Source organism: Octopus sinensis, linkage group LG2 (genome assembly GCF_006345805.1).
Source record: "Octopus sinensis linkage group LG2, ASM634580v1, whole genome shotgun sequence".
Lineage (NCBI taxonomy): Eukaryota > Metazoa > Mollusca > Cephalopoda > Octopoda > Octopodidae > Octopus > Octopus sinensis.
This window is the reverse complement of record NC_042998.1, coordinates 21,476,541-21,499,040: the sequence shown is the minus strand read 5'-3', so window position 1 is coordinate 21,499,040 and position 22,500 is coordinate 21,476,541. Positions and strand designations below refer to the sequence as shown.

Sequence of the window (22,500 nt, the reverse complement as noted above, 5' to 3'; positions counted from 1 at the left end):
CTCAAGGCTGAAACATATAAAAGAATAACAGAATATAAATGTGGGCAAAGTACAAGAAATATTAATGCAGTATATGGGGATTGGACAATAAGCGTAAGGCAGTGTCAATGGTGGTTCCAGAAATCCCGAGCCATAAACTACAGCCTAGAAGACGAGCCTCATCCTGAAAGATCTGTAGAACTCGACAAGGACATCCTGAAAACCCTGGTGGAACAAAATCTCATCGTAACTATTGAGGAACTAGCAGAGAAGCTTGGATTTGGTCATTCAACCATTCATTGAGACCTGTGTGCTATCGGAAAAGTCAGCAAATTGGGTCAATGTGTTCCTCACGAACTTTCCGAGTCTAATTGCATGCAGAGAGTGAATGTATGCTTTTCTTTGCTGTCACATCTCACCACTACTGCGCTATGTATATCTATATATATAAAACTGTAGTTGTGTGAGTGTCTGTCCCCTTCGATTTAGATTCCTAACTACTCCCACATTTTGCGGTGCAGTTTAACCAAATTCGGTTAGCTTATAGTCGTGATTCATATCAAGCCCGTCTGAATATTAGCGCGCGTCTACGATGAGTCTACGATTTTAAAAATAATTTAACATCATTTCTTATTCCATTTTAATGCATAACTTTTCGTGTGTCGATGGCGGCGGAGTTGGCGTCCACGCTCACACCTGCACCTGTGGGGAAGGGAGTGTAAGCAAATCAACGTCGTAATGCGTTGTCAAGGAGACCAGTGTTCTTTTAGAACAACGACTTCATGGCTTGAAGACACCAAAACAGAAATGGCTAAGAAAGCGTCTACATGAGTCTACGATTTTAAAAAAAATTTACCATCGTTTTTTTTCCATTTTAATGCATTTTTCGCTATTATATAAGGGAAGTAACTCTCTAAAAATGTCTACGATGAGTCAACGATTTAAAAAAAAATTTACCATCATATTTTTTCCATTTTTAATGCATTTTTTCCTATTTTTTGGCTATAACTCTCTAAAAATGCTTATATAGTTATTTCCCTTACAAACCCGAGCAACGCCGGGCGATATTGCTAGTATATAATAATAACAAAATCTTTATATATAAAAGTAAGGTTGTGTGTCTGTCGCCTACGATTTAGATTCCTAACAACTCCCACATTTTGCGGTGCAGTTTAACCAAAACCGGGTATCTTATAGTCGTGATTCATATCGAGCCCTTCTGGGTATTAGCGCGCGTCTACGATGAGTCTACGATTTTAAAAATAATTTACCATCATTTTTTCCATTTTAATGCATTTTTTCGCTATTATATAAGGGAAGTAACTCTCTAAAAATGTCTACGATGAGTCAACGATTAAAAAAAAATTACCATCATTTTTTCCCATTTTTTTGCTATTTTTTGGCTATAACTCTCTAAAAATGCTTTATAGTTATTTCCCTTACAAACCCGAGCAACGCCGGGCGATACTGCTAGTATATATATATATAATATATGATTTTATATATTATATATTACATGTTTATATATATATATATATATATATATATATATACAGTATATATATATAATATATATATATATATATATATATATATATATATATACATATACATACATATATATATTTATACTTCGTATTTTTTTTCGTTTGCAATCCTTTATGTGAACTGGTGTGTTGAAACAAATTTGTGTTTTTCGAGAGGGACATTTCGCCAAATATAATCCATTCTACAAGGCTTCAAATTTGGGGGAAGGGATTAAGTCAACTACATCGATCCCAATGCGTAACTGGTACTAATTTTATCGACCCCGAAAGGATGAAAGGCAAGGTCGACCTCGGCATAATTTGAACACAGAAGGTAACTGCAGACATAATACCGCATAGCATTTCGCGCGGTGCGCTAACGATTTTTCCAACTCGCTGCTTTCCATTTCACCTATAATAATAACACATGCACACACGCTAACATAAACACAGACGCGTCCCCATTCAAAAAACCTCCACACCACACATTCGCAATTATGCACACACATGCTGGAATGCAATCACATAAGCAAATATACATACATTCGTACACACACACATACGATCATACTCACACACACACACACACACACACACACATACACACACACACACATATATTTCGCCTGCCGTTTTGAGTTCAACTTTCTCCCAGGTCAACTTACCCTTTCATCATTTCGGGGTCGAAAGTACCATTTACGCACTGGGGTCGATGTAATCGACTTAATACCTATGTCTGTCATTGTTTGTCCCCTCTATGTTTAGCCCCTTGTGGGTAATAAAGAAATAGGTATTTCGTCTGCCGCTACGTTCTGAGTTCAAATTCCGCCGAAGTCGACTTTACCTTTCATCCTTTCGGGGTCGATAAATTAAGTACCATTTACGCACTGGGGTCGATGTAATCGACTTAATACCTATGTCTGTCATTGTTTGTCCCCTCTATGTTTAGCCCCTTGTGGGTAATAAAGAAATATGTAATATGACGTCACGGTCATGTTGGCCGAATAGGTATAATTATTAGTTTCCCATTGGTTACAATTACCGCCCATATGCGAATTCTAACTTTCGTCAAAGAGAAATCTTTCACGAAATACAGTTCGTAGAATTCAGATAGGAGCAGTTAAAAAAGCCCCTTAGTTTGGGAAAATTAATCAGTGTTCGTTGATTGTCACACGACACACACCTTCTTGAGATATTATTTATTGCCATACCAAGTTTTTTGTCTAATTCATCAAGGCTATTTTGAATTGTTTTTTTTAAAATTCTTGTAGCTTAGTTATGGAAGAATTAGTTAATATAAATTTTATGTCGTAACTCTCAATGACTATCTTCTTTTGACTTATAAAAATGTACTCTAAATACTAAATGTACGTAAATAAATCAGTTTAGTAAATAATTTCTTTTTCTTCATTTTCTTCAACCTGTTTTTGGAATTCATTTCTGTAACTACTGAAACTATTATTATAACGGTGAAAAAGAGTGAGCTTTATTATCTTCAACATACATGCACGTTCAGCATCTTGGTGTATATAACTCACCACAGCGTTTATGTAACCTTAGCTAGGATTTATGGATGATGATAAATACTTATAATTAAGTTATAAGTGACGGATTTATCACCACAGATTCCTATTCAAGAAATATTTATATTCATTATAATTTCAAGTCGAACACGTGATAAATAGATAAAATTACCTAATTGTTATTAGGTAAATTTCCACCATTATAAATTGCCACCATTATAAATTGCCACTCGTCACTCTTCTCCGTACTCACGCCGATATAAATTGGTAACATCACCGGTTATAAACTGGCGATTCACGTGTGATACAGTAAAGTTCTATGCAAAATAACGTTGAATGGCTTTTCTTGTTTTTCTAAACGTACTCATGTATATTATTTACAAACTAACGTACAAACACGTTGTCTCCATATTGTATTTAAAACTAGCAGTATCGCTCGGGTTTGTAAGGGAAATAACTATATAAGCATTTTTAGAGAGTTATTTCCCATATATAACCCGAGCAAAAATCATTAAAAATGCGGAAAATGATGGTAATTTTTTTTAACATCGTAGACTCATCGTAGACGCGCGCTAATACCCAGAAGGGCTCCATATGAATCACGACTATAAGATACCCGCTTTTGGTTAAACTGCACCGCAAAATGTGGGAGTAGTTAGGAATCTAAATCGGAGGGGACAGAGTCTCACACACACAACTTCAATTTTATATATAAAGATATACGTGTTTTAACATATGTATATATATGTGTGTGTGTAAATCGGAGAGTAAGGCGTAAGGACAAATGCAAGTTTATAGTATGGTTCCTGCGCGTTTTCAAACATTATGCTCGTTTGGAGCCCGGCAATAGGTGCTCAAATTACATCTTAGATGCACAAGAGTAAGAAATGATCAGAGAATATTAAGCTGCAGATAACTATGATGATCGTTGCCATCCATCTAATCGTTGGGTTTCAAACAATCATATTGGTGAAATGCGCGTAGAAACCATAAAATAAACTTGTGTTTACCCTTATCTCTCTTACATTTGCACTGTAATGCATATCTAAAGATACCACTCGGTATAGAAGTTACTTAACAAGTGTCCGAGAAGCAGGCTGGCTTATGTCATTCTACATGGAGCTTTAAAGATAACTCGATTTGTACACAGAATATGTAATCTATCTATCTATCTATCTATCTATCTATCTATCTATCTATCTATCTATCTATCTATCTATCAATCTATCTATCTATCTATCTATCTATCTATCTATCTATCACTCTCTTTGTATATATAATATGAACACATACATATATATATATATAATATATATATATAATATATATATATATATATATATATATATATATACACTCATGGATTTCAACACGCTTGAAAGAACAGCTAGGCTCTATAACCACAAAAATTAGGGATAAAATTCGACAGGAACGAAATGAAAAATAAAATTATTTTACCATCTAATTCCCTGGACCCATTGGTTTCTGATTTTAGTTTAGCAAGTAAATAATTTTTACTCGCAAGGTGAAATCGCTATCAACAGGGACACCTTCGATTAAATGTATAAACACGAGGCGATCAACTATGTGTCTCTTGTTTATACATCCTAATTTTTTGAAAATCTACATGCGCAGACGCAGTCCTTCTCCGACAATAAAAAAAATGCCAACTTTTACAACTGAAAATTATCCAAAAACTTATGATATTTAATCCCTGTTAATAACAATTTCACCTCGCGAGTAAAAATTATTTACTTGCTAAACTAAAATCAGAAACCAATTGGTCAAGGAAATTAGATGGTAAAATGTTTTTATTTTTCCATTTGGTTCCTGTCGAATTTTATCCCTAATTTTGTGGTTATAGAACCTAGCTGTTCTCTCAAGCATGTTGAATCCCACGAGTGGATTCCTTATGTGTTTGAATGTACAATGTTTTTTATGACTAATACATAGATTTTTGGATTAAATTTTTACACGCAAGGCCACTGGAAGTGAAAATTTCTATTCATTCCCTTTCCCTTTGATATGATTAAATATTATATATATATATATATATATATAATATATGTGTTTTTATATATTATATATATATATATTACATGTTTATATATATATATATATATATATAGAATAAAAAATGGAGTTAACGCAGGTTTAAAAAAGTATTTTTACTTTCTACATATGTTTCGAAAATTCCACTGATACTTATTCAAAAGAATAAAAGGTATAAACAATGCAATCTTCTCTTCGGGAAAGTGAAATATTATTTTTCCGTGTTAATTGTTAACAAGGTAAAATACACTCATCTATTTATATATATGTATATATATATATACATATACATACATATATATATTTATACTTCGTATTTTTTTTCGTTTGCAATCCTTTATGTGAACTGGTGTGTTGAAACAAATTTGTGTTTTTCGAGAGGGACATTTCGCCAAATATAATCCATTCTACAAGGCCTCAAATTTTGGGGAAGGGATTAAGTCAACTACATCGATCCCAATGCTTAACTGGTACTAATTTTATCGACCCCGAAAGGATGAAAGGCAAGGTCGACCTCGGCATAATTTGAACTCAGAAGGTAACTGCAGACATAATACCGCATAGCATTTCGCGCAGTGCGCTAACGATTTTTCCAACTCGCTGCTTTCCATTTCACCTATAATAATAACACATGCACACACGCTAACATAAACACAGACGCGTCCCCATTCAAAAAACCTCCACACCACACATTCGCAATTATGCACACACATGCTGGAATGCAATCACATAAGCAAATATACATACATTCGTAGACACACACATATGATCATACACACACACACACACACACACACACATATATATATATATACATATATATGCTTAGCGGCATTTCGCCTGCCGTTTTGAGTTCAAATTTCTCCCAGGTCAACTTACCCTTTCATCCTTTCGTGGTCGTTTAAATAAGTACCAGTTACGCACTGGGGTCAATGTAATCGATTTAATCCCTTTGTCTATCCTTATTTGTCCCCTCTATGTTTAGCCCCTGTAGGTAATAAAGAAATATATATATATATACGTATATATGCGTATGGGTTTAATATATAAGTATGCGGGCCTATATGATAGTGATTATACACACGTATATGTATGTGCATGCGTGCGTGCATATATTATTATACACTGCTCTGTTCCTCTCTCTGATTACTTAGCCCCACTATCACATTAGGCAGTACAATAAACACCTCCGTCTATTTATGGAAACCTGACCATTATATCTTATTTTTCCTTCCTATTTGAGGTTTACTCCTCACTTCAGTAATCCCCATCCCACTGTGCCATTTCCTGTACTCATCTCTCTACCTTACTCTCCACACATATTCATTATTTACATTCTTATCTTTTCCTATCCCTCTCCTTCTTCTTTCCCATCCTCCGCATAATATCTTCACCACCAACTAACACTTCTTTTTCCCTTTCATCTTCCTCTTTCTTTCTTTCTTTCTTTCTTTTTTTCTTTCTTTCTTCTTTTTCACCTATTCCTTTTCACCATTCTCCCCATTTTAGTATTCACATCTTTTCTCTCCTCTCTATCTACTTAATACTACCACTACTTTCTCAAAATTTCACTCACACCATCGGACCGCTTCGAACGAATAGCACATGGAATCTACGTATCCACACATTCCATTTGTAATGATAAACTTGGAACTCTTATTTATCGAAATATACATACCATGGACAAGAAGTGTTTGTACCACTTCTACACACAACCGTCTTTGGATAGTGGAACTGCAACCATAACATGCAACATATATTTTTATTTTTACTTTTATTCTCTTATTTTCGCATTCTACTTATTTCCATCCTTATCCAATATAACTTCTAATATTGGACTCTAGTATTTCCCTCTATTTCCCCCATCACACATCATCTTTGATGAAGGCATATCCATAATACCTCAGAAACAGCTGTAAGACAAATTTTCTCTTTATAAATGTCCTGAAAATTCCACGTATTATTATCGAATCGAGTGTTGAACTTACGTAGGCATACCTGTCACCATGAATATTTTCCAATCTCTCTCATATATATACATACATATATATATATATATATATATATACAGTTGCGGCCAAAATGTTCAGAACGGCATTGTTTTCGTCAGAAAAGTAAGTATAAGTTTTTATCAAAGTAGTTTTATATTTTATAATTTTCACAGTCAATAAATACAATATTATTTGTTATTGTCTGAGATTTTAGTGTAATTTGAGAGGATAATACAACAGTTATGGATGATTTAGTGATTTACTGCAAAACCCATGCCGGCCAAAATGATCAGAACGGTTGAAAAAATAAAATAATCAAATATCACAGAGGATACTGGAATTATTTAATATTTAGTGTGAAGCCCTTTAGCTTCAATCACACTCTGACATCTTCGACTGCATGAGGAAATTAAATTTTCAATTTCTTGCTGGGTGATCTTATTCCATTCTTCCTGAAGGGCATTCCATAATTGCTCAGTTGTTTTAGGATTTCTGGCTTTCGAACTTTCTCCTAGAATATTCCATACATTTTCAATAGGATTGAGATCTGGGCTTTGAGCATGCCAATCCATAACAATAACCTTTTCAGCCGTGAGGAAGTTCATGACCACCTTAGCCTTGTGACATTGGGCATTGTCCTGCATGAATATGAGTGGTCGCTTAGTTGAATTTCTCAGCACAGGCAAGACATGATCTTTTACAAGTTGTTTATAAACTCCTGCATTTGCCTTTCCATGTAATCGCACCAAAGGGCCCACACCATCTCCAGATATCATTCCCCAAACCATGACACTACCAACACCGAATTTAACACTAGTCTTAAGGCATTTAGGCGACAACTTTTCACCTACTTTTCTACGAACGTACCTTTTCCCATCTGAGCCAAATAACATAAACTTAGATTCATCACTAAAATGCACCGTTTGCCATTTTTCTTGAGTCCACAACACATGTTCGGTTGCAAAGGTAAGACGACACTTTTTATTCATGGAGCTGATCAGTGGCTTCACTGCAGGTGATCTTGCTTGTAGGTCATGTTCAACTAAACGACGAGACACAGTTTTTCGAGATAAAGTTTTCTTCAATACAATGCTCATTTCCCGAGAAACAGCAGCAGCAGTTTTAAATCTGTCCTTTTCAACGAACTTTACCATAGCACGATCTTCTCTCTTGGTCGTTTTTCTGGGCCTACCTGTAAACTTTCTTGCTTCACACGAACCACAATCATCGCAGACCTTAAGAATACCGTGTACAATACTTTTTAACTTGTTAACAATCTTTGCAATAGATCCAATACTTAAATTATCCTTCCTTCGTAGCTTAATAATCTGCTGACGAATTGGTAACGGAGTAAGTGGCATTACATTAACAAAGTACACTGCAAATATTCATACTAATGTTTAGTAAATGAACCGTCACGTAAACAAATTCAAAACATTAGAGTTCGCCGGTTAAATATACTAAAACACGGAGTAAAAGCAACCGTTCTGATCCTTTTGGCCGCCATGGGTTTTGCAGGAAATCGCTAAATCATCTATAACTTTTTTATTATCATCTTAAATGACACCAAAATCTCAGGCAATAAAAATAATATCGTATTTATTATCTGTGAAAATCATAGAACATAAAACAACTTTGATAAAAAATTATATCTACTTTTCTGACGAAAACAATGCCATTCTGAACATTTTGGCCGCAACTGTATATATATTATATTATATATGTATATTATATATATATATATATATATATATATATATATATATATATATTATATATATATATATATATATATATATATATATATATATATAGATATGTATATATATATATATATACACACATATATATATAATTATATATATTAAGTAATAAATAAAACATATGCATATATATATACATATATGTACGTACCTACCTCTCTATATATATATATATATGCATATGTTTTATTTATTAATATATTATATGACAGAACGCACGCATCCCTTTCTAAGTAAGATTGTTCTTGATATTAATTTTTATGCGCACTCTTAACCTTTCTGTCCCCTCCCTTTCTCTGCCTTCATTCTTTGATTTCCTTTTCTTTTACTTAACTGTCTCTCCCTCTCTCTCATTCTTCATTCTTTCTGGTTTCCTCACAACCATTCCCCTTTCTTCTCTCCCTTTCTATTACTCCTCCCCCTCCCTCCTGCCGTTAACCCGCGACGAGAGCCTTGCCACCTTCTTTCTCGCCTGACCTTCTTGAGGTGTGGATGGCAATTTTCTTTGCTCCCTTCACGGGAACAGCGTTCGTAATACATTTTTCGTTCGGCTTAACAGCCCTTCTTGTCGTGTCATTTTCTTTGTCCTGTCTTTTACTGCTTATATTTTGTATTGTCGTTACTGTCCTGTTTTTTTTACCATTTTTACCCCTCTGCAAAAGGATCTCAAATTTTATTTGATTTGCTTTTCGCAGGAAGGAAAGTTTCTATCGAAGATACGTCCCGCCTTCAGCTTCGAAACGTAGAGTGGATGAAACCATGGCGACTGAAGAAGGGTTTTTTTCCTTGTGTTATTTGTCCTGTACTCCATTTTTTTGTTGTTTAAGAAAAATGTCTAGTTCCTTGGGTTTGTGTCTATGTTTTCGTTTCTCATTGTGTTCGACATTTTTTTTGGTGTCCTGTACTCATATATGCGTGTATACATGTAGAGGTAGGTACGTGCATATATGTATATATATATATATGCATATGTTTTATTTATTAATATATTACATGACGGAACGCACGCATCCCTTTCTAAGTTAGATTGTTCTTGATATATATATATATATATAGATATAATATATGTGTGTGTGTGTGTTGTTTGTGTGTGTGTGTGTGTGTGTGTGGTGGTGTGTGTGAGTGTGTGTGTATGTGTGTGTTGTGTGTGTATGTATGTATGAGGTGGTCAGATTCTCCATAAGGTCTAACAATTACCGTGTATGTGTGTGTGTGTGTGTATATATATATATATATATATATAATATATACTAGCAGTATCGCCCGGCGTTGCTCGGGTTTGTAAGGGAAATAACTATATAAGCATTTTTAGAGATGTAAAGTATAATAACCATCTGAATATGGCTAACCACAAAGCGGGGTGTTACTGTAGCTTTTTACGTTCTGAGATTTAATAATACATTTTTAGATAGTTACTTCCCTTATATATGCCAAAAATGCATTAAAAATGGGAAAAAATGATGGTAAATTTTTTTTTTAATCGTTGACTCATCGTAGACGCGCGCTAATACCCAGAAGGGCTCGATATGAATCACGACTATAAAATACCCGCTTTTGGTTAAACTGCACCGCAAAATGTGGGAGTAGTTAGGAATCTAAATCGTAGGAGACAGACACCACACAACCTCACTTTTATATATATAGATATATACAGTTCGTTTCGGTTTTTAATAAACGAGAATTTGTCAGAAGGTTCCCAGGAAAACGAAACGACGCACGTTACATGACAAAAACAGTGAAGTCTAGAAGGAAGAATCTAATAGTTTGGGGATACATAAAAAGTGATGGTTCAAGAAAGTTGGTTAGAATTGGCGGTAACTTGAATAGTATTTTTGGTGGGTAATTTGGCGCTGGTTAGCAATTTTTTAATTGATTGTGGTTGTCTTTTGCTTTTAATAATGCTATGTGTTTCCAGTAACTTTTTCATTCGTAGGTTATTTATAAGGAGGGGCATGTTTTGGTGGATGATGTCGTATGTTTCCACGTTCCTCAGATTGTGTGTTGATACGTAAGTTAACTATGATGATTGTTGTCGAGCACATGAAACATCTAATTGTACTAAACGCACATTGGAAATAAAACCATTGAAGTACTATAAAATCATTATTTTCTTGTCTGCAAAATAGCAACCACATCTAGCGCTTCCAAAGAGTGTTTATAAAATGTTATCACATTCGAATTACCTTTAAGTTTGACGATGCTTGTTCTCAGGGTATTATTTAGCTTAGTGGTACTATACCTAGTACTTTCTACCTACCGTTATCTATCTATCTATATCTATCTATCTATCTATCTATCTATCTATCTATCTATCTATCTATCTATCTATCTATCTATCTATCTATCTAATTATCTATCAATCTAGCTATCTATTCATCTATCTAACTAACTATCTACGTGGACGACGTCACCGTCATAGTGTCTAGCCACGACCACATCGAGCTGGTCGACGAGACACAGTGGCTACGAAGCTGTAACAGGCGCGAAAATCAATGGGGAAAAGTTAGTAGGCTTGCGGCCCGGCACCTAGAGAAGCAAGCCCATGCCGTCCAGCAGCGCATCCGTCGTGGGATGCTGGACCTACGGTACGGTGCAGTTTCTCGGAGTCTGGTTTGGTCCGGACCTCCAAACGGAGAGGAACTGGGATGAGATAACGAGTAGGGTGGCCACTCTCGTCCGGCAATGGGCCGAGAGGAAGCTATCCTAAAAGGTCAGGCGGAGGTGGCGAACGCGTACATCACGTCCGTCATCTACAACCACATGACCGTCGTGCCTTGTCCCGATTTTACCATCACCAAACTGGAACGCATCCTCTTCTGCTTTTTGTGGAAATGAAGTGTACCGATGGTCAGCGATCCGTTTGCTGCCAACACCCGTCAAAAGGAAGGCAGGGCATGCCGTGGTTGATGATGCGCAGACACGCACTGAGACTGCAACATCTCCCGCTCTACGTCGACGACGGTGAACAGGTGTGGTCACCGTTTGTGAGGCGCGCTTTACCGCAGCTCGTCTTCATGACCGAAATGCAGTCGTGGATCAAAAACAGGCCGAGGAAGGGCGAATGGCACCGCGAGTGTCGCGTTGCTCTCGAGCAACTATGCCATCCTGGGTCGACCTTGAGCGACTGCATCACCACGAAAGCCTTCTATAGGGATTAGTGGAGGGGGGATATGACGACGATCTCGGGACGATCCTGGGCGTCGACGAGTTATACCTGACCCGCCTGTTCAAGTCGACTTTCGGGCCGGGACCTATGGACAACTTCCAGAGGTCTCTGGCCTGGCAGTGCTATCGTGAAGTGCTACCCGGTCGGGATAAGTTCTACAGGCATGGCTCGAGAAACACCGGGCCGACCTACCCGAGATGCCGTCAGAGCGATGAAACCGTTCTTCACGCACTCGTGCAGTGTCCAATCATTTCCGACCTGTGAGCCTATGTCGAACAACTGCTATCGCCTGTGGGACGAGTCGGTTTATCAGCCGAGTCTATCATCAATACTGTCGAGCTTCCTTCCTTCAAACGGGAAGAAAGAGCCATTTTCATCGTACTTGTGGCTATGGCGAAAGAATGTGTATGGTGGACGCGTCTGAAAGGCCTAGAGACAAACACTTTCCTCTCTGGTCAACCTCTCATCAACTTCAAGTATCAGTTGAAAAGGAAGGTGAGAGTAGAGATGGGAGTTTTGTCTAGCAAATGTTTTAATAAAAGATTGGTGAATGTAGAAAGGATGGCACGTGTGAATGAGAAGCCACCTTGAGTATAATCCTATGAACCAGAAAAAGAAAGAAAACAAAAAGTGAGTCACCTACTGTAATGTGCTTTTGTAGGACATTTTTGCCCGAGGTTACCGGGGTCTTTTCAGTAGGCTTTTCTTTCCTCGGATACACCTAATCTGTTTTTCCTTTTTGTAACATTTACAATATTTTCTGTGATACATGCCCCCTTTCGATCGGCATTTTTTTTACGATCCCTACTGATCGGAATTTTCTTTTCATTATGTTTTCTTTTTCAGAAAGAAAAGCTCTAGATTGTATTTTGTCCCCTCTGTGTTCGGCTCTTTGCGGCTAATAAAGAAACATGTCTATCTATCTATCTATCTATCTATCTATCTATCTATCTATCTATCTATCTATCTATCTATCTATCTATCTATCTCTCTCTCTATCCATCCATCTATCCATTCATCCATCCATGCATCTATCTATCTATCTATCTATCTATCTATCTATCTATCTATCTATCTATCTATCTCTCTATCCATACATCTATCCATCCATCCATCCATGCATCTATCTATCTATCTATCTATCTATCTATCTATCTATCTATCTATCTATCTATCTATCTATCTATCTATCTATCTATCTATCTATCTATCTATCTGAATGAACTGTTGACAGATCGGCTTCAAGTAAGTTGGCTTTACTTGTGTAGAAATAACTGTTTGTTGTTGCATATTTTTTGTGAAAGAGATGTTTAACATCTTCTTCAACCTAAGTAAAATCATTTAACAGGAAATTCCCCACCCCTGCAGATGAATTTCCAAAATTAAAAAAATTTTCTTCGGTTTTCTTTGCAACCTGCTAAACGAAAATGACTAAATCAAACCAGGAAGCCAGCAAGTTTCTCATTAACTTCCTGCCTCTTTCAAAGCCAGATGTGAGGGATGCTGAAAAGAACGTCGTTTCCCTTGAACGCACAAAGAAGAACGTGGTTGATGATGCACAGACATCCGCTGAGACTGCGACACCTCCGGCGCTACATAGACGACGGTGAACAAGTGCGGTCGCCGTTGGTCAGGCGCGCTTTCCCGCAGCTCGTCCCTTTTTTGCCGAACTGCAGTCGTGGATCAAACAGAGACCGATGCTAGGCGAATGGCACCACGATTACCGCCTTGCTCTGAAGCAACTCTGCCGTCCAGGACCAAACTTGTGCGACTTTAATTCGACGAAGGAGTTCTAAAGAGGATTAGTGGAGGAGAGATGCGACGACGTTCTCGGGCAGAACCTGGGCGTCGACGAGGAACACTCGACCTGCCTGTTCAGGACAACTTTCAGGCCGGGACCAATGGACAATCAGCAGAGATCCCTAGCCTGGCAGTGCTATCGAGAAGCATTGCTCGTTCGGGATAAGCTCTCCAGGCACGGTTCGAGATACACCGGACCGACTTGCCCGAGATGCGGTGAGAGCGACGAAACCATTCTGCACGCACTCGTGCAGTGTCCAACAGTAACGACCTGTGGCCTTATGCCGAAAGGCTGCTGTCACGTGTGGGACGAATTCGGTTGTCGGCCGAGTCTATCGTGAAAATTGTACTCTACCTTCCCTTACGGCAGTTTTCATCGTACTAGTGGCCATGGTGAACGAATATGTGTGGTGGACTCGAGCGAAAGATTTAGGGACAAACACATTCCTCTCTGGTCAATCGCTCGTCAACTTTTTTAAGTAACACTTGAAAATAATGTGAGAATAGAGAGGTAAGTTTTGTCTCATGAATGATTCAATAAAAACGGGTGAATGTAGCAAGGATGGTACGCGCGGATGACGAAACCACTTTGAGCATGATCCTATAAATCCAAAGAGAGAGAGAGAGAGAGAGAGAGTGAGATATATATAGATAGATAGATAGATAGATAAGTTTCTTTATTGGCCACACAGGGCTGCACACAGATGGGACAAGTTACAGGGTAGAGCTTTTCTTTTGGGGGATGAAAAAACAAAAGACAAAAGAAAAAAAGGGGGGGCGGCGTAGGTTTTCGATCAAGAGGGATCGTAAAAGGGAAGAAAAAGAACAAAAAAATAAAAAGAATAAAAAAAAGAAAAAGAAAAGGAAAAGGAACAAAAGAAAAGAGAAATGAAAAAAGAAGAAAAAAGGGGAAAAAAGGGGAAGAGGAAAAAAAAGAACGATCAATAGGGATCGTTTATCACAGTGTTATGATATATGGTGTAAAGGGGAAAGCAAATAAGGTTTAACCATGGGAAGAAAAGCCAACGGAAAAGACCACGGTAACCTCGGTCAATATTGTTACATGTTACCACATTTGTTTGCAAGTGGGTAACCCTCTGTTTTCAATTTCTGGGTTCATAGGACTATGCTCAAGGTGGCTTCGTCATTCATACGTGCCATCCTTGCTGCATTCACCCATCTTTTTTTAAAACATTCGCTAGACAAAACTTGTCTCTCTACTCTCACTTTCCTTTTCAAGTGGTACTTGAAGAAGTTGATGAGAGATTGACCAGAGAGGAAAGTGTTTGTCTCCAATCCTTTCAGACGCGTCCACCAGATACATTCTTTCGCCATAGCCACAAGGATGATGAAAATAGCTCTTCCTTCCCGTTTGAAGGAAGGAGGCGTGACAATATTGACGATAGACTCAGCTGATAAACCGACTCGTCCCACACGTGACAGCAGTTGTTCGACAGATAGATAGATAGATAGATAGATAGATAGATAGATAGATAGATAGATAGATAGATAGATAGATAGAGCACTTTGCTCTCATGTGTTTTATTCCCTCCCTGCTTGAGGTTACGTAGTCTTTTTGTCGGCTTTTCTTTCCACAGATAAACCTAATCTGTTTTTAAAATTTTTTGCTCTTTTCTGTGATACAAGATCCCTTTTGATGGTTTTCTTCTCTTTTTTTTTACACGATCCTTTTTGATCGGAATTTTTACCTCCTTTTTTTTCTATTTTCTTTTTTATCTTTCGAAAAGAAAAGCTCTACATTGTGTTTTTTTCCCCTCAGTGTTCGGCCCTGTGTTGCTAAAAAAAAAGTTATCTAAAACGCTTTGTTGACACTTATCCAACATCTGTCAATGTGTAACAGTCTATTTGTGTGCATCTAGTGTCTAATTTATGATAAACTGACTCAGCTGAATATTTAACGCTCAAACATGACTTACTTGAAGGCAACAGTTTGAAAAACTAGGAAAGAGTTTTAAAATTTTGTTCAAACAAATATTTTTGTTTAACATTTATTTTTGTAAAATGATTATAAACTTTGATACTTCTTGAGATAATGATAAAGAGTATTAAATTAAGAAGAAAGGCGACAACATTCCCTAATGCTTAAATGGAACGGAAGGAATACTCTCTTTTTTACTCTTTTACTTGTTTCAGTCATTTGACTGCGGTCATGCTGGAGCACCGCCTTTAATCGAGCAACTCGACCCCGAGACTTATTCTTTTGTAAGCCCAGTACTTATTTTATCGGTCTCTTTTGGCGAACCGCTAAGTAACGGGGACATAAACACACCAGCATCGGTTGTCAAGCAATGCTAGGGGGACAAACACAGACACACAGACACACACACGCATATATATATATATATATATATATATATATATATATATATATATATATACATATATACGACGGGCTTCTTTCATTTTCCGTCTACCAAATCCACTCACAAGTCTTTGGTCGGCCCGAGGCTATAGTAGAAGACACTTGCCCAAGGTGCCACGCAGTGGGACTGAACCCGGAACTATGTGGTTAGTAAACAAGCTACTTACCACACAGCCACTCCTGTGCCAAATTGTTCAGGAATATCTTTATACTTTCGTAGTTTTACTCCTTTATTGGTTCTTGCTATTACCTTGGAGCTGTAAAGTTCATCGATCAGATTGTATCAATTTTTAATGGTTGAAATTATATAATTTATCATGGAACATATAGACGTAGGAGTGGCTGTGTGGTAAATAGCTTGCTTACCAACTACATGGTTCCGGGTTCAGTCCCACTGCGTGGCACCTCGGGCAAGTGTCTTCTACTATAGCCTCGGGCCGACCAAAACCTTGAGTGTGGATTTGGTAGACGGAAACTGAAAGAAGCCCGTCGTATATATGTATATATATATATATATATATATATATATATGTATGTATGTGTTTGTGTGTCTGTGTTTGTCCCCCATCATCGCTTGACAACCGATGCTGGTGTGTTTACGCCCCCTTAACTTAGCATTTCGGCGAAAGAGACCGATAGAATAAGTACTAGGATTACAAAAAATGAGTCCTGGGGTCGATTTGCTCGACTAAAAGGTGGTGCTCCAGCATGGCCACAGTAAAATGACTGAAACAGGTAAAAAGAGTAAAAGATGGTTCGAGTTCTCAACATAAACTTGCTAAGAGAATTTTATATGATTTGAAGTAAACATGAATAATTAAAAAGAAAACCCGTTCGATTAATATAAAATTTAACATTCTGTAGAGGTACAGTAAATATGTTGTATTAAGAATGCAGTATGACAGAGAATACCTATAAACAGTGATGCTTTGGATAATTTTACTGAAGTAACGTGTGCTTGCTGCGCGCATACTAAAGAACCAGCTCGGGCCATGTCTTGTGCCTAGAAAATAAAATGAAATATTTTTTTAAAATTTAAAATATGTTAATAGAACTCAACAACAAATACATTGGTTTCAAATGTTAGCACAAAACCAACAACTAGTACTTATCGACCCCAAAAAGATGAAGGGTAGATTTGACCTCGGCCGATTTTGAACTTATAACGTAAGGACCAACGAAATACCTATTTCTTTACTACTCACAAGGGGCTAAACACGGAGAGGACAAACAAGGACAGACAAACGGATTAAGTCGATTATATCGACCCCAGTGTGTAACTGGTACTTATTTAATCGACCCCGAAAGGATGAAAAGCAAAGTCGACCTCGGCGGAATTTGAACTCAGAACGTAGCGGCAGACGAATTACCGCTAAGCATTTTGCTTGGAGTTCTATCGATTCTGCCAGCTCAAGACTTAACAACAACAAATATATCGAATTATATGGATTAACAATATAGTTTGTTCTTTATAAAGGCGGTGAGCTGGTAGAAACGTTAGCACGCCGGGCGAAGTGCGTAGCCGTATTTCGTCTGCCGTTACGTTCTGAGTTCAAATTCCGCCGAGGTCGACTTTTCCTTTCATCCTTTCGGGGTCGATAAATTAAGTACCAGTTACGCACTGGGGTCGATGTAATCGACTTAATCCGTTCGTCTGTCCTTGTTTGTCCCTTCTATGTTTAGCCCCCTGTGGGTAATAAAGAAATAAATATAGTTTGTTCTTAATCAAAGGGTGGATGGTGTGATGCTGGCGTGACTACTAATAATACTAATACTTTTGAAGTGTGAGTTGACGTGGTGGTGGTGAACTGATGTTATTTATCACTTTCATAACCATTGCGCTTATAAAAGTAGATATTTTACCAAAACCCGTTGCTGCTTTCGTGTTCGAGCTATTATATTTACACTGGATGAATAGAAACCTTATTTATAATGACATGGTAAGTTGGCAAAGATATAAGAGATGAGTAGAAAAAGACTGTTGTGGTTGAAATACTGGAAACGGTTATTGTTAGACATAATTGAACAAACAAGCATTACAGGTGACCCTTTATATAAGGACCATTATCACAATTATTACAATCGTGCAGTTCGTTTGATCTTGGCAGAAGAAATACAGAGTAGTCAACGGCCAATTCAACAGGTACCTTGTCTCGATGAAGTACTTGTGTGCTCCATTGACCCGGAGAGCCATGCTGGAGGGAGAGAAATATTTAGGCAGGTTTTACCAGGCCAGACAGTATCTAGTTATCTGCAGGACCTAACAGATCAGATTGATGGCTTTGAACTAACAGGATGTCATGCAGAGGATCTTGAATACAAGACAATGGATGAGACCCTAATATTCTTAGGTAAATGGAGACTGTGGAACCATATGGAGCAACGCCCTGTCACTCTTATAGTATGCGCAACCGAAACCCTTAGGGCCTTCATAAGGGACGACCAAGATAAATAGATGATCTTGTTTAGGCCTTTTGTTTTGCTTCTCCTCTACGATCTTCATCGATTAAATGCTTTTCAATTCCATGACGGAGCCACAATCAGTCTATGACACAACCACTAGGAGACAACTCAACTAATCCTGATAACAACAGCAGCCAAATTCTTCAAATCAGAAATTTTCTCTTTAAAGAATGATATTGTAATCCTTATAGAGCCTGACAAAATGACTGGAGCGTCATAAATCAGTTCTTGTGGATATGAACTGATGCTGAGCTTAACTCAGAAATACCTACATTTTATTGCTAAAATGTGTTGATGCACCATGTGTATGTCTTATAATAATAGCAGGACTTGGCTGTTTGCCATTACCTAATTCTTCTGAGGGGACAAACACTTCCATCAGGATTATCAAGGGCACAAGACCAGGTCACAACACATACTGTCTCCACTTTGGAAATATTCGATCTTTGCTCGCACTGCTCCACAGTAAAAAAAAACCTGTAGACACAACAGAGACAGAGGCAGCTGAACAACGGTCTTTTGGGGTATGATATAGGAGGCTGTAAGTCAGTTGACCTGGTTACATCAAACGTGAAGATAAAGAAATGTAAACCAGCACTTTAAACCACCACAGGCACTTAAAGATCCAGGGCGGCAACCTGAGAGCTCTTAGGTTACCCACCTGGTTAATTTATCCCTATGCACTTATCGTAATAATGCTCACCCTACAACGAGCTACTCAAGCGGTCTACCATAATATGGAAAAACTTACCGTCAATACATCCCTGAAGGATATCCCGTTGCCACCCAAAACAAATATTAAGAATATTAAAAGATCTCATTAAGAAAACCAATTCCTTTATCCGCTGTATGAAGTGGTGCGCATACCATTTTGACCGGGTAAAAGAGAAGAAACACCACAAACAATGACATACTACATTTATTTAAATCTTACGCTTTTCCACCACCTAATCAGAAACTAGCCAAATTCAGAGACGAATTTTGGAGTATAGCAAAATTCCCCCAAGAAGGAAAAAGACACAAATTATGTTTCATTATCAGACGTTATAGTGTCTGGGGAACCAAATCTCGCAAACAGCTCATGTAGAAAATTTGTTGTATTTAAGGAGGTTGGCTTTTTACACTTACAAATTTTTGACCATTTAGGGAAACTATCTTCTACCACTAAGTAGTATGAAACATTTAAGGAACCAGCGAAATCGATTTGTAGTCTCGACCACGGAACGTCTTCTTTTGGCCAAGGTTCACATTTTATCGTTGCTAATTTTGCTACTAGAGCAATGCTCTGCAGACGTTCATTAAATATTCAATTTCTCTATCCATTTTTTGCCAGTACACGTAGCTACGCATTAAAGCTTTCATCCTCGAAATATCAGGACCTCCAATATAAAATTCCCTTAACATATTCTTTTGGGGTGTCTCAGGTATTACTACTCACTTTGAATACATCAGTAAACTATCACAAATTGAGTATAGGTTTACGACTTGATTTCGTTTCGTGCCAATCCTGTTCCTATTTACTTTTCCATCTCCTCAGTTTTCTTTTCATTTCTGTTATGAAGTTGTCCTTTTTCGCATTTCGTTTTATGTCTTCTAGGCTCAACAGTAATTCGGGTACCACATTCCACATTACATTTTTTATTATCTCTCCTTCTGATCATAATGCTGCGATTACCGTATCTTCGAATGGCTCGCAGTGTTTCGGTATCCGTCTGGACAAACCATCCGCATGCCCTAGTTTCTTTGAAGGGTGAATATATCATTTTGTAATCATAATTCAATAATGTAGTGTCCCATCGCTGTAGTCTATTAGCTGTGTGTGTTGGTATTCCTGTTTTAGAACCGTATATTGACAGTAGTGGGTGATGATCCGTTTGTAGACAGAAACTTCTTCCATGAATAAATCTATGGATTTTTTTACATCGAATATGATTTGTAACACTTATTTTTCTATTTGGCTGTATTTTCCTTCTGCTGGTAATAACGCATGGGATAGCCTTTTTACTTCCATCGCCATATTTGTGCAGAAGCACTGTTCCTACTCTGTAATCACTAACACCTGTAGCCAATATAATATTCAACTACGGATCAAAATGCATAAACGATAAGTTCGATGTTAAAATGTTTTTTAATTCGTCAAATGGCTTCTGGCACTTATCAGTCTAGCGCCATTTTTGCATTTTTCCTTAACAAATTATTTAGCTGGGGATCTTGTGTATGTTGAGAGTATAAATTTGGTAGTAATTTACCAGTCCCCAAAATGCTTCTAGCATAGTCACATTATTCGGTGTGGGCATATTTTTTTTTTATCGCAGTTGCTTTGGAAGATCTAGTTTCCGTCCGTTTTTATCTAGTATTTTTTTTTTCAGAAAGAGCTCGCATTTTTCTTCACCTAGCTTAAAGCCGTATTCTTTTCGAATACCCTCTTTACGTATTCTACATGTCCATGTGGTTCGCTTTTCATTAGGATATCATCTAAATAGACGATAGCAAAATAACAGTATTGTATCCATTACTTGTTAAATCATGGAAGTAACCACTTTTACATCGAAGAGAAGGTGCTTATATTTAAATAAGTCACTGTGTGTATTCATGGCTATTAAGTGTGAGCATTCTTCTATTTGGATTTGTAAGCACGCCTCTGAGAGGTCTAATTTTGAGAAGAATTTCCCTCCATTCTACTTTGCGATCACTTCCTCAGGACTCGGCAAAGGATAGTTATGCGAGCTTAAGCAATCGTTGAAACCCGTTGAAAAATTAGCACAAACTCGTAACTTACTATTTTCCTGTTTTACGTAAACCGTAAGTGCTGTCTAATCTGAGTGGTCCGTCTTCTCGATTATTCCTAGGTTTTCAAGTGTTTCAAGTTCTTTATTTACCTTTTCTAGTGCCACAAACGGCACACTACGTTTTTAGCTTAAATACAGGTATTGCAGTTTGTTTTACTACAATCTTTCTTCCTTTGTTTACGTGCAGCAGCCCACTGGGAATAAATGTTTTATTTTTCGTTTCAATCCCTCAGCCGCATTCGAACCTTCGACAAAACTGATTATATTCCCACACAAAACACTTATAAGCGTATTCCACAATTTGAACAATTTCATCCACCCTGTGCCGAACAAATTTATTAAATTTTTTAACACGTATATTTTGCCGTTTTCATTTGGTCACAAAATGTCACATTACACACAAATTCACCTACAAAATAAAATCCACTACTCCTAACATCGTGTGCTACTTTTGTAGATTTACTTTAACTTTCGCTTATACTTCTAAATTTACTTTAACTATACATCTAAATTTACTTTAACTTTCGCTTATACTTCTAAATTTCTTCATTCACAACGGTAATATCACTTCACTGTATTTTTACCCTTATATTTTCAATTTTCACACTTACGAATTTCCTGTTTGTCACATTACCATTTTCTTTAGACATTTACTCTTTTTTTCGCCCTTCCAAAATTTTGTTATCTTGGTTTTACAGTACGCCTTTACGTGTCTTATTTTTCCACAACGGAAACATTCCACTTTCTTAAATGGGCAATTTTTTGTCAGGTGCAGAACTCCACATGCAAAACATGGATTTATTTCCTGATTTTTGTCCTGTTTTTACTGTATTTTAGTACACACTTGATTTCTATTCTGCCTGTTTCGCACTTGCTTCACTTGGGAGCAATCTTTATATTAAATTTTCTGTGTTGTATCTCAGATCTACTATTCTTTCACACATTTCTGACACTTTTTTAAAGGTTACAGCTTGGTTTTGTTCCAGCATAGCAAGAATTCTTGTTTTTACTTCTGCATCTTTTTCTGCATTAACTCGTCTCGTTTAAACTTTTCACATTTTCTGT

At 37.3% G+C, this 22,500-nt stretch overlaps 1 protein-coding gene and 1 long non-coding RNA gene across 2 annotated transcripts in view; one reads left to right on the top strand and one right to left on the bottom strand.

The window, feature by feature from the left end:
- Window positions 1–16,815: 16,815 nt before the first annotated feature.
- The window catches only part of LOC118767386, a 22,188-nt gene continuing 16,503 nt past the window's right edge, over window positions 16,816–22,500 (bottom strand). Inside the window, exon 4 of the mRNA XM_036511877.1 lies at window positions 16,816–17,186. Within this exon, the coding sequence (XP_036367770.1) occupies window positions 17,034–17,186 (153 nt within the window). The 3' untranslated portion in view covers window positions 16,816–17,033. The remainder of the gene's footprint in view (window positions 17,187–22,500) is intronic.
- Window positions 20,258–22,500, top strand: part of LOC118767393 — a 20,219-nt gene continuing 17,976 nt past the window's right edge. The window contains exon 1 of the long non-coding RNA XR_005003310.1: window positions 20,258–20,396. This is a non-coding gene — a long non-coding RNA (uncharacterized LOC118767393). The remainder of the gene's footprint in view (window positions 20,397–22,500) is intronic.